Here is a 16,963-nt window from a genome sequence, read left to right as displayed (position 1 = left end):
GACTGAAGTAACACATGACTCATTGATTGTATATATAAAGTGTAGCCATGCTAGTAGTATTTGAGAAGAATCACTCAAATGTAAACGTAACGATAAAACACTTTTGTGGTAATCGCGTTTTCACGATCTCAGTATAGGCGAATTATGCAAATACTGAGTTTTAGTTAAAAATATATTGCATTATTGTTCCACAGTAAATGATGTTCCTTGTTTGAATGTGTGTTGGCACTATGTTCAAGACAAATTGCATTATATGTCTAATGTGTCCGTCTATTGTTATCAGAATCAGAATTACAGCATAACATATACAGAGCCGTCGTTGTCGTTTCTTGCTCTCACAAACAATCTCTGCCAACAAAAGAAAATCCTACAAGATTAGGGAGGATTTTATTTTTCGGTTAAAGTATTATATTATAAAAATAAGCGTCATTTTAATTTAAATTTTAGTGTTTAAGTTTAGTTCATAATAAAGCAAATAATTACCTAAATTAAAAAGTAAAACTATCAACGGTTAGATTATTTTAACACGTGGAGGGGTTATCGTCACGTGGTTGGTTATGAAGGCATGGATTTCATCCAGCTATGCTGGTTCCAGTCAAATCTCTGCGCGGAGGTTGGTTCCGTAGATAAAGTACGTTACGCTATTTTTGACAATTATTTGCCCCCCCCCCCCCTGTCGCAAGCTGTCACACAATTCACCGCCCCCCCCCCCCTCCTAACATAGAGTACGTAAAACTTGTGAAGAATTGTTAGTATAATTAACACGTAATAATAATTTAATCTTAAGCACACTTCAGTATGAAACTGTTAAAAATAAAACAACTATCACAATATACAAATGACTTTAATAGTATAATGCCGATAGTAAATTGCCAACAGTTGCCACTGTTATGCATTGAAGCAGTAACTTAAACAAGATTAAATTTGAAAACAAAAATTGTAAAATTCAGACTAGAAATTATATAATTATATCATTTTATTCCACCTCTTCCTTCCCCTTTGAGCGTGACGTACTTTATGGGCGGCCCCTACTACGAACGCTTTCATATACACAGACGAAATAAATGGTAAAATTAACAACTTCTATGCCTAGTTTATTTCGCGACATTGTATTTAATGGTTTAAGTGAAATGAATACAATACACATTATATTTAACGTTCAATCAATAAAAAATATGCATTTGATGTTGAACTTTCAGTGGATACGACTTGACACATCCAATTAACTGATAACAGGTTTGAGAAAAAGTGTCTTGCATAATATTCTGTACATGCACTTATTTCATCCAAAGATCGTCTAACTATTTAAAAGGTTACCAATAAGGCAAGTTGGTCAAATAAATATGTTGCTTCGGCAATTGAAATGAAACTCACAAACAACTGTTTTTTTTATATAATTGATATGTCACACATACGTTTTACTAACGTTAAGTTGTTAAATTAAATAAAATATTATCATTTGACCATGATTTGTACATGTTTTTTATATATTGTATGACGTTTCATCGTATTCAGCATTATGCTTAAACGAAAGAACATGTTTTTACAACATACACACTACACGACGACGAAACCTTCCCGTATAATGCTAAGAAACGTACATTTAAAATGTAATATAATAACGTATATACACAAATTATTTTAGTAATGTACACCGTCAATATTCATTCAAATCACACGAACTACTTTGTTGACATAAATAATTCAATGCCGTCCCCATATGGATGTTTAAAAACCTTGATAAGTGCATACTAGCATTGCGCCATTCGCCTCAATGCAGTTTATTCACACATGCACCTACTTTGATTATACACAGCTGTTTAGACCATTGTCAAGTTATATATTTCGCATCAAACGAACTTGTTGAAAAATGTTAATAGAAAATAAAGAAATATCTTACTGAATGAAAAACTGAAATAAGAAAAACTATAATCGGAATTTAAAGCGAGAACTGCTATAAGTTGCCTCTTCACCTAAATGTTACATATGTTGATAATAAAATAAAACATAATATTAACGAGGTTTGACCAACCAACACGAAAAATATTAAGCAAAACAGTGTATCATCAATGCAATAAATTATAATAAAATACAAAATAACTTAACTCAAAACAAAAAAACACGGTAAACTTGAAATACATAAAAATGATACACAAATATATAAAAACAACAACATAGAAATCACATGTAAAACACTGTTTGATATACAGTACGTTTACCCAAAGAAACACTAATTTGATTTTCAGCTATGTCCCATTGTTAAAGATCGTTGTTTATTATTTTGTTTTTATATAAGAGAAAAATGATTTGAAACTAACTAACATAATATTATAATATAAAAATTCTTTCATTGGCAATAAAATTTGACGAAATAACAAGTGTGTTAACAGACATTAAATGCATCAAAATGTTCTTATATATTTTGAATTTGTCAGCCATGTCAGCAAATTGACTTCAATGTCCGATGCTCTTTTTAAGCATCTAGGGTGTTATAAACAAATCGTACTAACGTTCATAATAACGATTGAGCGAATATCAGTTAAGAATAATACAAATAAATAACATTTATCATCCGGCGGAATTTTCTATCAGGTCTGTACCTTAGGTAGGGTCGGTACTTTAGAATCGTTCGCTCATGTCCTGTAAACATGATACAGAGAGATAATGTCCTCTAATTAAAAAAAAAGCATAACAAGAATCAAGTATCGATTGATGCTTTTATGTGCAAAAATCTCCGACAAAAGGCCTCTTAAAATAATTTAAACTCTATGTGTTATACTTAAAAACAAATACATGATATTTTCATAATATTTGTATGTTAATTATATTACCCAAATGATGCAACACTTTCATACCATTGAACGTGGGCGGTTATTATAGAAATTGTTGTTTGAGTTGCCCATTTCGATTGAGTCTGAAAAGTGTACACTTATATTTCCCTCTGCTGCTCTATCTCCCTCTGGTCTTCTATCTCCCTCTGGTCTTCTGTCTCCCTCTGTTCTTTTGCCTCCCTCTGGTCTTCTATCTCCCTCTGGTTTTCTGTCTCCCTCTGGTCTTCTATCTCTCTCTGCTCTAACTCGCGCGGTCTGTGAGTTCAGCTGCAGACGTCTCGCTAGTTCTCTTCCCAACTTACCTGCGCGTGTAAGCAATGCAACACGTTATTAAGTTGTAAAACATACCTTGTGAATAACACAGTGGGCGTTATAGAACTTAACTGTAATAGGCTTTTATTCCAAATCATATATTGAATAATTAACGATGCGATATTGCTATACATGTCACTTTGCCATGCAATTCAAAATACTTAAGTTCAATCTCTTACGTTTCAGTAAAAATGATTGACGCTCCATGATAGTGCATGTTTCCACATACGAGTTATTTGTATGCATCGGTATAATTCAATAAATCTAAGACTGAGCAATGGACTAGGCAAATCTAAAACTATGTGCATGTTCCCCTTAGAATGAAAGCTGCCCAAAATGAATTGCAATTGGCTAAGAAATGTCAAAATCCTGTACAGATGATATTTGATTGTACGTGCTTTGAAAGACACTGTTTATAGCTTCAACAATTGTAGATCTAAAGTTACTGATGTTCGAGCAGACACAAAAGGTTCCCTTAAAATGTCACATTGGTAACAAAAGGGCATTCTGAATTATTCGAGCGGATCTACCTAGCATTATTCAAATGCTCAGCCTTTGAAGATGCTGGATATATAGTGTAATCATATTGTTATCAATAGTTCGTGTAGTCTCGTGCTGAAACGAACATAAATGATCTATAAAAGGAAACAACCCACTGAAAGAAAATTGAAGTTAAACAACGCTACAAAATGCATATGTCAAATATATATTGGCAGTCTGCTTTAAAGTTTAATTACATTCAGACAATGATCTCAAAAAATTCCGTGAAGATACAGCATTAATGTAAAATATGTTCTGCCAAAGAACAATACGTTTATAAAGATAAATCATTGGAGCACAACAACACGACATTATGTGTATGTCCATCTTTAAGGGATGCTATATAATTCATTTGTATAAAAGTCAGACCATAAGAGTCTCAGATCTGGAACGAAAACTAATTATTATTATAAGGTTAAATAATTCCATGGCAAACTATTGGCATACAATGACTGACCATTTGCGGATGTCAGCCCTATAAGGAAACTATATACAGTTTTATAACAAATTCAGTGCCTGAAAATTTCATTAATCAATAGGTAATTAGTCTCTGAGATATACTGTCCGAGTTCTCATGCAAAAATGCAATATTATTTAAAATCATTAATCTTGAAAGGGAAATATCTCATACTTTAAGTCATTTGAGCGGAACGGCCTGACAAAGTACATGTGTCCACCTTATAAGGATACTGCAAATAAAGTTCCAACAAATGGGAATACTAAGCAATAATTAGTTTCTAAGATTTGGCTCGGCAAGTACCATACATTAGAACATGTAGCGTACTTAATCAAAATGCAATTGTTCTCTGAAGAGTAATTGCATCGGAACGACGTAACAATATGCGCATGTCAATCCTATAGGGATGCTACATATAGTTTCACCACATTCGGATGATTAGTCTTCGAGATTTCGCGTGGAAACAAATAATGATGCTTCAATTTTACTTCCGGACAGATGGAAAGACGAACGGACAGACATCGAATAAGACACAAGCGATAATAAAAGATATGTTTACACACCGGCGAACTTAAAATTCGGTTTGAGGGACAAAGTTGCGACTTTTTGCTCCCACTTTCCGTAAGCAATTATTTCTCTCGATGTGTACTTTTAAATTGTACGCAAAGATATTACCAATATATTGCGACACATCATAGAACACGGTTTATTACCTTGTTTGGACATAAGTTTGCAAAGTTCGAGTTCGTCGTTTTCTAATGTATCAGCTTGCTCTTGGATTAAATCTCTCGGCTGCTCACGGTACGTTTTACTAGATGGATTAAAATAATTATTTAGCAAAATATGTGACCGGTAAATTGATAACACATGTAAATGTATACAAAGATTTATTTTGTGTTGATTTGTCAATGTGTATGTGCAGTATAAATTTTACCTGCGTTGTGATTTGCTGTCACAATGCGGCACCATTGCGGATCTTCCTGGCCCTGTATTTAAACGCGTTCTTCTTTTCATGCTCGATGGAAGACGTCCATCACACTGGTCATGTTTTTTCAGTTGGTGTGTACTCGGCGCCCTCGCAAGCATTAGAGCGCTTTGAGCCAATAAGACGGGCTTATTACTGGATTTAGACGGATCTTGGTGTAACAGACGAGTCGATGCTCGAATACCGTTTTTGTTCAATTTCACTTCAAGTCTGAAATATGCACCAACATGGCTTAGAACTGTTGATCGGTTTTTACTAACGGGCAGGAACCAACATAAATGAAAAATGGACATATTTCGAATGTATATGGCATGCTCTTATCAGTAGACCGTTAATAATAACAACTACATGAATTTTCCATTACAAACCAAGTGTGATATTGCATGTTTACCGGGAGAATCTTAAACGTGTCATGTTAACACGCACACTAAAATAAATAATTGTACATACCGATAACCAGTTTTCTGTAGAAGTTTTAATTGTTTTTTTGCATCTTCCTGATCATCTCGTTCTTGCTCTTGCTCTAATTCTTCGTCTTCTGGATAGTCTGGATAGTCTGGAGAGTCTAACACTCTTTCAAATTCTTTTCTTACTTCTTTTGAAGTAATATCATTAGGTTTCTTTGAATTTTGTCGTTTCTGAAAGTCATGCTATTGTACTATTTTATCAAAACAATACATTACAAAAACAGGTTGCCCCGTAAATATAATAAATGAATTAGTTCTTAATACATGTTAACGACTAAGAAGCAAAGCTTGAGTTCAATATTAATGTTGTTTTCTGGTCATGTAAAAACAACCAGGCCAAAGAGTTATTGATAATAATTTTACACATAAAATGTATATTGAACAAGATGTGTTTGTAAAACACTATGTCCCCTCATATATGTGACCTTTGACCTTGAAGGATAACCTTGACCTTTCACCACTCAAACTGTGCAGCTCAATGAGATACAAATGCATGTCAAATCCAAATATCAAGTTGCTATCTTCAATATTGCAAAAGTTATGGCCAATGTTAAAGTTTGACGCAAACAGACAGGGCAAGAACAATATGTCCCCCAGTATAGACATGGGGACATAAAAGTGCAAAAAATATCTAGTGGTGCAATTATATTAAAATGTACGTAATTGACTTGTAAAGTTATTAATTCATCATAAAACACCAACCCTAAGGCAATCGCCGACGCTTACGCCACCATAACCAACTTTAAAAACGCAATAACGTGTCACAATTTGTTCGATGCAATCATATAAAGTACAAATATTTGCATGCAATCTTAAAAGATTGATGGCATGTTGTTCAATGTTAACAATTTATCGTTTAATTTGTTTTGAATTGGCTTCGTTGACGATGCATTACACAGCAGTGGAACACAGCAACTGGTATATAGACGTGTTGTTTTATTAATTAAACGTTCATATTCTTCGCTTCATTATTGTTAAGCTAGAGTACGTGAAAGGCAAGACTTTTTTTGATATGAAATCGCATTGTACATGGTACTGTGGAATATTTGTAACCAGAAGAAAATGTTCAGAACAGTTTCCTGTCTGATATGGCTTTTATAACATATAATATATTGAATTGCAGATTAGGCGCGGATAGGTTTAATGGTAAGCAAATGATTGATAGTTCACATGGTTTAAGCGCTTTGATAATGTTATTGGTATATATATATTTCCTAATTTCAAAACATTTAACATTATAGATACTAATACATGTATATATATATATATATATATATATATATATATATATATATATATATATATATATATATATATATATATATAACAACTGTGTAAGCAGGTAATATTAATGTTAATTTTCATTGATTTATCATATCTCATTATGGACTGTATATCTTTTTTATATTGAGTAAACCAAACATGTTGATTTCTCAAATAATATTAATATGAGTGTAGTATCAAAATAGAAAATGGCATGCAAAACAATATGACGGAAAAAACGGTGGTTGTGATTGACACTTGATTTAAACTAGCAAAGTAAAATTTCTACTATTATATTTTGGACATTAAAATAGACAGATTTTGGAGATACGGACGGATCTGTCTTACAAACATCTTTATAATTTGGTTTAGGATTGAAAATTAGAACTTAGCTGGCGTGTAAAAAGTTGCTGCACATTGAACACATTGCTATCAAGTGTACTAGTTTTTTTTTGCGTTTCTAAAGTCTAAACATAGTTCTAATTCCATTATATATACTAAACATGTTTTGAACAATAACATTGGAATAGACGGAAGGCTTTACATGTTCTTATTTTAACTTATGCGCCATGGCATAAAATATTCGTTCAAAACTAAGGGTGTTACGATACGCTCACCTTACGATACGATACGTATCGCGGTACAGTGTGTACGATACAATACGTATCGCGACACGTATCGTCAGATGGAAACAACATACAAACCATTTAAAACCATTTTTCAATTTTATTTAAAGACCTCTACATATGTGTCATACAATATACAAAATACCATATAATGTCATGAAAGTTCACGAATTGACAATTAGTTATTATTATTTACAAATCTAAAACTTTAATTAAATATGAAGACGAAATTATGAATATGTTTGAAACATACGGACTGCTTTGAGTTTCTTTTACTGCGATAGATTATTTAAGTTAACAATAAAACGTGTTTACTAACTAGTCAAACTGGCTTGTGCCAATCTTTGCTTGTGCGGTAATAAAACTCCAAGCGCAATTCTTAGAACCAGTCAAATATTGCACCTTGTTTCGTGACGTAGGCGACACAGCACATTTTTGAGTGGTTGAAGTTTAATTTTAATGGTTTCAAGAAGTTGCGAAATTCTCAGCGGAATCACAAAATTACAGCTCCTGCTTAGGAAATTCGTAGCGACTAAAGTCTTGATATAAAGCACATGTTTATACGAAATAAACGCCTACCACTTTCTTACTGATAACACAAAATTCTTTTGTATTTTTTATTAGAAGCTCGCTGGAGATGATTTCAATTAAACTTCCGCCATTTTTTGGGCGATTTACAGTTACTTCCCTTGAAATGCGTCATGGAAAATGACGTACCGTACCGTACCGTGCGGACTCGGAGGCGTATCGTGAACCGTACCGAGGGGAGACTATTACGATATACCGTCCCACGGAGTACCGTGACACCCTTATTCAAAACTATGAGAATCAATTATGTAAGAAATATTGTTCCCAGTGTTTTGACGAATGTGGTTTGTATTCAAACAGTTATTTTCATTGGAATGACGTTTGTTTTACCATAATGAACATTTAAATTGTAAATGGGTGTTGTAGATTTGAGTTTTCAGACAAAATGAAGAAACACAATCACGCATAAGTGTTAACTAAGTATGAGCTGCAGTAAATAACAAATGTAAAATACCGATGGATTATTCAGTTGTGTAACTGATACGAGATGTAAGAAGGTTTCCCAGCGGTGCATTATCATTCCAGCAAACTGAATCAGCAAGATCAGTAGGTAGAAAAAGACGAACATCAGCCCAAGCACATCTACTTCGAAGCCCTTTATCCCCCCAGTACTACTTTTGGATTCAGATTCCAGCGCTCCCTCAATATCGTCTTCTGAAGTACTCGAACTCTTAAAAAAAATAAGTACAGGAAAATGTATTTGTTTACACATAACTGGATTAAACGAAATTATCACAACTTTATTAAAACGTCAACTCAACAAACCATACCAAGGCATTTCAAAATTCGTACTTAATAACGTTCTGTTTTGATATTACATACTGCAAATGAATCAAATGATATTGTAGCTGGCTTCGTGTACTGGAACATAAAGTTGATTGCGATCCAAAGAAGATTAACAATGGCCATTCCAACGCAAATGTTTGTCCTAAGTTCTAATAGAGCTTTCTGGTCGTTCTTTTTCTTTTCAGCCGACAAGTCCAAAGGGTAAAGGTATCTGAAATACAATTATAATAAAACGAAATAGCAACATTCGATCTGCCAATGTAAATTATAGCAAATACCAAAGCCTCTTCTGTTCTGTTAAATTTAACGATGCATGCTTATCATTCAATTATACAGGTATCTTTATGTAATCACGTCTTCACGTGTACAATTTTTTATCGGGTCATGAGAATCGCATGTTTAATTAAATTGCCCGCATAGTCGCTATTTATATTATCGGATATTTTGTAATCTGTATAAAGACGACAAAGCAACGGAGAAAATTCTTCGTCGTTCACTGACATTTCTGATGGAAGTATTTATTTAGAATATACGTTCACAGTCATGCACTTAATACTTTATTTGAAAATTTAAAAGATATATATTCAATAAGTCAATATAAAGGGGTTTACATACTTTTCAATAAACGCAGTCCAGAAGTCCAATTCTTCCTTCTCCATCGGCATCCTATCGCCATGCTCAAGTTCTGGAATTTCGGCCCATTTGGGATTTACCATGTCATTTCTCTTTGGTTTAACTGAGCCATCCTCTGTTATAACTTCTGGCTCCTTCTTGGATTTTGAAACTGACAGTCGTTGCGTCGGCTTTGAAGGATCTTTTAAAATGCCTTTTGTCACATGTGGCTCGGACACCACCTGTGTCTGCATTGCAACCTGTTGCATAGCATTATCCGTCTGCTCATTTGTTTGCAGGTAATTGTCTTTACCGTTTATTTGTATTTTAATCAGTGTTTTTATAGATTTATTCAGTTCTTCAAGACGTGTTTTTATAGATTCATTCAGTTCTTCAAGAAGTGTGACAGTTTTGTTGTTGGACACTGAGTCCTCCTTCTTGGTATCTGTTATCTTACTTATGAGGTCTTTCAGTTCCTTTGTCGGAAAGGCGGGCATAAATCTTCCGAAAAAGCCTTGTTCCTTTTTTTTTCGTTTCTTTTCTTCAAGTGCTTTCTTTTCAGCTTCCATTTCCTCTTTGCTTTTCTTTTTTGAAACCTCCCTGGTTCCCCACGATACGACGTGCATATTAGCCATTGAATAAATAATAAGGAGTAAAAACCCTGTTGGTATCAGAATAAAATATAAAGCTCCATATATCACATTTGTCCATTCTTTTGGGTGCAGAAGAGCTGAGAACGAAAACGCAATCACAAGCATGACAATAAATATCACGCTTGGGTGAAACGGTGATTCTTTCGCTGCGGTCACAATTGTTGCAACAAGAACAATCATCATTACAAAGGCATACAGGCCAGTAAGTATTTGAGCCAATTGTATTTGCACTTTTGGTTTTACGTAGAAGCAAGCTACACAATAGAATAAAGCCGGTACCATGGCGATTATGTACGATTCGATCAAATTAGTACCGAAAACCACAAGGTTTGCCCCAGCGATCATCATTAAAACAGTTGCTGGGCCAATGATTGTTGACAGCAACAGTGACGCCTGGTAGAAAATGTACAGCATGCTGATGTTTGAGTTTACGTAAACAGTGTTCTGGTAATCGGCCAAGAGGTCTATAATGTTGAATACTGTAGAAGGCATCCATCTTCGGCGCTGATTGAAAAACTCTGCAAAACCCTCTGGAGCGTAAGTGAAGGCATCTGAGCCAGCTGCATAGTCCACTCTGTATCCTTGTTGAAGAAGCAGTGTACAGAGCCATCGATCTTCACCTTTAATGTACGGATAGGTAAAATAAAATTGTAATTATATGTAAACAAAATTAACACAATGACATTTTGCTTCATTTCTATGATTCTTTACTTACCTTGGTCGTACATTAAGTGATGGCTTGCCTCTGTTGGCAAGATTGTGTACTTTTTCATTACGTTGTCGTCCATGAGAGCAGCACCTCTGAACATCGAGAAACAACCAGGGCTGCACAAAACGCACCCTAGAACGTGCTCGGTTGCCTTTTGTAGCCAGTGGGCGATGGCGTATTCAAACTTTTGAAACCACACCACTGGGCCTTTAGACATATATAGAAAAAACTTATAAAACATATATACCTTTAAAACAATTAATTGTATAGTCTTGATACTGAGGATTAATGTACAACAAGAATCAGCACGTTATACATTATACATAAAGATTATCTTCTTAAAGTATTTTAGCTAGTTCACTGTAACATTACATTACATAACATACAACACAGAATAACCGGAACATACCAGTTCCTATCGGATGGATTCGACCACAAGCAGCCCCGACTTTCTCGCTCTTTTTCATCCGATCTACTAGAAGTTTCACTGCGCCGGGTGAGAAGTCAACGTCGCCATCCAAAGCCAACACGAACGTGTTGTTTGCCTGTAATTTTTAATGGGTGATGGTTTAAATGAATATTAACGATTAAAAAGTATTATTCAATTCATTCAAATCGTCAAATGTTTTTTAAAGACTATGAATATACCTTTCTAATAGTCTCTTCATTAACTGCTTGGAAAATATGGCTTCGCCCATAATGCTCGCCCTGAACAGTCTTTTGACCATCTTCCCATCCCGTAAATTCGTTAATTATTCCATCTTCTCGCGCTTTGTTTACGGTTTCCTGACTACCCCGTACTATTCGGTACGCCAGCAAGTAATACATGTACATAACCTGCCAATTAATACAAAACAAACAGATATGAAGTTTCATCTGATCGAAGCAGAGAAAAGCTATCTACCGTCATTCTCAAAAGACAATTACTCATTTCAAATGCAACTCATCTCAATACAAACAATATAAATTATAAAATGCTGACAGCATAGATACAACTGTCATCGAGAAAAGTAATATTTAAACTAAGTGCATATTTAAAGAACGGAAATATGTGTTTTGCAATAAAACATGACCCACTCGGTTGTTGTTTGGCACAAAAGAAAACTCGCCTTTGAAAGTATGCACGCTACTTTCGAGACATCGGTATTTGTTACCGTTGGTATTAAGACGGACAATTCAATGCGTACGAGTTAACCCGCAGTTTAGTTGTTTAGCAGCTTTAAAATTAAAACGTACAATTTTGTGTTTCGAACCTTATATTAATGTCGCAAATATAATATGTATTTTTACTATTTTATGAACAGTTATATCTTGTACGAAAAAAACATGAACAGCTTAATGATCAAATGACCAGAACAAGCGATGAACATTGTTTGTGTTTCATGGATTTGCTATTGAAAACTGAGTACTAAGACCGTTTGCTTGTACCTATAGTACCAAAACACCGTTGGAACGAACAGAAAAAAATATTCATGAAAAACAGTTCTTATGAGTCTGACAATATACAACAATTTAACATTTTAATGTACTTTACCTGATACTATATTTGAATACTAGTTGTTATTTATTTTACAATGCGGCTGTACTGCAAGGATATCAAATTTATCAATTATAATCACTTATCAAGTATGTATATTTTTGAAATTACGAAAGGCAATAAAATATGAGATAAGAAGCTGTAACTGACAGTGAATCCACATCCACTGATGCATTGTAGTAGAAAGGGTTATGGAAGAATGTGGGATTGCATTGGTTGCGCACAGAAGCATGTATATGTAATTTGAACAAAGGATAACAGCTTTTAAAACATATCGCGACGTTTTATGCGAGATTATACGATTGTTTATATGTGTTAAATTGTAATATATTGATAAAATATGTTACAATAACACACAATTGTCATAAAATACATTGAAGACAAATTTCATAAAATGTAGCAAAGACAAATTAGTGTCCCAAGCCGATTGCGACGAAGATATTTCGAACATATTTTCCTACATTAACCTAAGCATTCGTCTTTTTAGTTAGTGTGTGTGTATCGTATGAATAGATATCTATGCAGGAATTTAAAATGAACCGTTAAACTAAATATAGATTCACATCGTACATGCATGATTAACATGCTGGCGAATTCAACTGTACAGTCTTTTTCCATATCAGAATTAAATATCTGGCTTATTTCGCATTTTTCTTCTTAACTTTTATTTTATTTTATATTGAAATATATGTTGTATAAATTTTATATAAATTCATAAATATTCGACAAAATCGTATAGTCTTGATTTAACCTTCACAATACGCACTGCAGCACTCGATTGTAATTCTATGAAAGTAACAAAATTTGCACGCCAATGTAGGAAGACTTGCGCGCAGAAGCTTTTATATGTAATGTTAAACGAAGGAAAATAAGTATTTAACAAAAAACAAGCATGAAACCTTGCAAAGAAAGGTTGGACGAAAACCGCACACTGTATGTAAGAAAAGTTGCGTTCGGAGGCTAGCATTAATATTTATAAAAAAAATAATATCAATAACCCTTTATAAAATGGAGATAATTATTCTATAAAAGCGTGATGAAAATCGGAAACAAAATAAAGGAGGAATGGCCCAAGAAAGTGTAACGGACTGACGAACGCATTGAATTGTGTCGAATTTTGATATATGTGTATGTTTTTTGGAGAGGGTAAAGTGCTAAAAACTTGTTTAAATGGATGAAAATGTCATGATGTTATTTTGCCAATAGTACAAATTGATTTTATGTAAATAATAGAGAAATATCGGTGATTAAAAACTATAATTAAATGTTTGTAATAGTGGCAAAACAGTGATAATTATCGATATCTTTCACTGTTTTAATGTGAAATGACTTTTTTAAGAAATGGCGCAATGGCGTCATTATTTCAGGGGAACTCTCTCATTTGACTCGTCTAAAACAGCAGAAAAAGCATAAAAATAAAACAAGAACATGCGTTTATGTAATGAACATTATCTATTATTTTAATTTATTTGATCACTCCTTAATTAAAATTCGAGCATTTTCCGACAAAAACAAAACAAGTATCATTTATGTCCTTAACCTTTTTTATTGCATTACGACTACTTAAAACAATACATAAATCAATACCTGAGACCAACGTTTCTTGTGTCTTATTTTAGTCTTGTCTTTCAGATGGATGAATAAGAAGTTATTTCCTGGCATCAGAAAAACTATTTGCCCTCCATACGGCGTTGGTATAATGAACGGCTTCGGTAGTTTCATTTTTTTTTAATAAACAGCGCTGGAATAAAAACACATAACGTACATTTATTTAAGTAACGTATGTTAAGCACACATAAAGCTCTTATATATTTAACGTCGCCGAAAGTATATAAACAACTTGCAATGGAGTCATTAATAAGTGAATGTCGAAATACGACTATATGTGTTTATGTATTGTATCTTGATAAAATATTATTATTATTATGTATTAAGGATGCATTGGTTATCCTTTCCACCATTGCTTATATTGTCAGCGTTTAAAAAAAACGTAAAAATGATAAGTATGGATTGAATTACCTGACAGACCCTTCTAACACCGAGAGTAATTCTAGTACAAACTCATTCGGTACCATCTCTTGATCGTCATCCATTTCCATACAGTCGTCAAAAAAGATATGCGCTGTAAGTATAACATTATCTTCTAAGATACTTTCAGGTAATTATATCGACAAAAGCAGATTGGTATTCAGCAAAATAATATTTGGCTTGCTTTTTTTTTTACAAAACTATGAGTTTGTACATTAAGTTTGCTTCCGCTCAATCCCAATTTTCACAACAGCGGTTTATAAAAAGTATATATATCTAAATCTAACATACCTTCAAAGTCATAGAAATCTTTGTCTTCCTTTTTGTTCAAATCTTCTGCCATTTTCCGAAAAGTTTGATCTCGGTCCATTCTATGCACACAAATGAAAAGCATTTTATATAGAACTAGAAATCGTAGATGACCTATTCGCAAATCTGTACATAAGCCAAGGTAATTGTGTAATTGGGTCTCATCCATAGTTGTCAACTACGCGTTGAAAAGTTTGAAATACGATGCAAATACATTCACAGACAACTTCTGCTGATATGAATTATATATATATATATATATATATATATATATATATATATATATATATATATATATATATATATATATATATATATATATAATATAGGTATATATAGGTATATATATATACCTGAATATTGATTTCATCAGTTGAATCATTTCGATCTTTGTCTCGTGCCACATGGTTGCGCATGCGTAAATCTTTGGAATATCACGGAACTTCCGATTTCTGTAATTATCCGCGTGTATGTCCGCTACTTCTCCATCGCTGTCTTGTTTGCTGCCATTATCTTCCTCTTCCTCACCTTCGATATTCACTTTAAAGTTGTGTTCCGACAAGCTGCGAGTACAAAACATGTATAACGCTTCTTTTGCAAGATAGACATTTACATTTACTCGTAATATAATAACCTGAACATTAGAAAAGTAGATACGTTTAAGCAACGCTATATCGTTTCTGAAAACACGTGTGTTGCCTCATTAAATATCAAGCGTACGGTGCAGCAGAAAACAAAAGACCCTACACATTTAAATAACAAACTCCTGCATGTACTATATACCATTTGCTCTCTTTGGAACTCGTGGGAACAAGAGCAATGTTGGATTTGTTTCAGGAAAGCTTTGGTATCGTAAAATATCCCTTTATTGAGTACATTTATCATTTCGCAGGCAACCATCCATTGTTTATGTGCGATGAACTAAATGGATATGTTATTAACAACATGATGTTCCTAAAATTCCTATGTTATTTATTAAAATACGCGCTAGTCAAAAATAAGACTGTATTACACATTCTCAAGCGTTCATTTGAAACCATGTAATTTCATTGAGACATAAGTGCCTCCCTCAGCTTCACAGATGTATTTTTTATAAGTTTTAAACGTTTTGACAATTAGTATATAAATTACAAATAGATGGCAAATTGGTGGTTATTATAATTATACAGTATGGTTATGTTTTTCAACACAATCGAATTGCTCAGATGTTCTTAAGAAACTGTTTTTTATTGAAATCAATATACCTTTATAACTGATGTCATATTAGATATTTTCACTCTAGTTTTATGTCGTAAATTTACAAAGTATTTTGCAAAACTTATATGCTAACTCTCAATCTGGTTATGTAAACCTCCCAACAATAAGTTCTTGATTTTTCTACTACTACAGACCAACGTTTACATACCTGTACAATTCTTTAGATGTTTCCATATATAAACCCCTATATTTACTTTTACATATTTCCTTATTGACTCGACGGTTGTGACGGCGGCGGTTCAGGATCAAGTGTTGTTCAAACAAAATGCTGCAGTAAAACGGGTTCATAAACAACCTGAAACGAATTGCGTTAACATGAGATGTTTGCGAACATATTTTATCGTTTTAAAACGCACACACTTTAGTAAATTTTTAATTCGTAGAAGATACTTAATTATATATAAGGGAAGACATATATACAATAAATAAATATATATCATTCACTGCATCAGCAAATCGTGTTCGATGATATACACGATCAATTGTATAATATTACATGATAATGGTTTTAACAATGCATGTTTTGTTATTTCTTGGTAAGTAAATCTATTAACGTTTAATGCAAACCTCTCTGTTCTGGCAAGTCGTTCTATGTTTGGAAAGAAAATGTGTTTACACAACCAGTACAACGAGGCAAGTACGAGTACTCCGGCAATGTAAACACCCACCCATTCTTTAAAATCATGTTTCTCACACACGTTCTGCAGTTCGTTGGTGAATGGAATTAACAGATTAAATGTAGGTCTACAATCCAACGAAGCAATTATCACTGCCATAGGTGTTGAAATAATCAGTGGAATGCTAAAAGAAAACTTCTGCATCTTCAATTTACAGGCTGTGTACGCTATGTAATAACCCACGAAAGTGGCCAGTGTCAATGTTAAAATAGCAGCGTTGTCTTTAAGTGGCATAGCTGCAAGTTTTCTGAATACGTCGGCCAATGTAACGTTATCTATTCGATGGAACTTTGCGTCAGGGTTATCATTGGTAAATGAGAAGGGTT

General features: G+C 33.6%; 2 protein-coding genes across 2 annotated transcripts in view; both read right to left on the bottom strand.

The window, feature by feature from the left end:
* The window catches only part of LOC127859936 (uncharacterized), a 155,372-nt gene that overhangs the window by 120,523 nt on the left and 17,886 nt on the right, over nucleotides 1–16,963 (bottom strand). The window lies entirely within an intron of this gene.
* LOC127859937 (chitin synthase chs-2-like) lies at nucleotides 1,098–14,097 on the bottom strand. The gene is made up of 12 exons (XM_052397573.1): nucleotides 13,954–14,097; nucleotides 11,478–11,666; nucleotides 11,239–11,374; nucleotides 10,836–11,036; nucleotides 9,471–10,740; nucleotides 8,892–9,066; nucleotides 8,524–8,739; nucleotides 5,576–5,763; nucleotides 5,075–5,335; nucleotides 4,854–4,951; nucleotides 2,856–3,133; nucleotides 1,098–2,640 (listed from the first exon to the last, which is right to left on the bottom strand). Exons 1-12 carry the CDS (start codon nucleotides 14,086–14,088, stop codon nucleotides 2,620–2,622), a joined length of 3,168 nt encoding a protein of 1,055 aa, XP_052253533.1. The 5' UTR covers nucleotides 14,089–14,097; the 3' UTR covers nucleotides 1,098–2,619.

The sequence above is a fragment of the Dreissena polymorpha genome, chromosome 15 (genome assembly GCF_020536995.1).
Source record: "Dreissena polymorpha isolate Duluth1 chromosome 15, UMN_Dpol_1.0, whole genome shotgun sequence".
In the NCBI taxonomy this organism is placed as follows: Eukaryota; Metazoa; Mollusca; class Bivalvia; order Myida; family Dreissenidae; genus Dreissena; species Dreissena polymorpha.
This window is presented reverse-complemented; position numbering and strand designations above follow the sequence as displayed.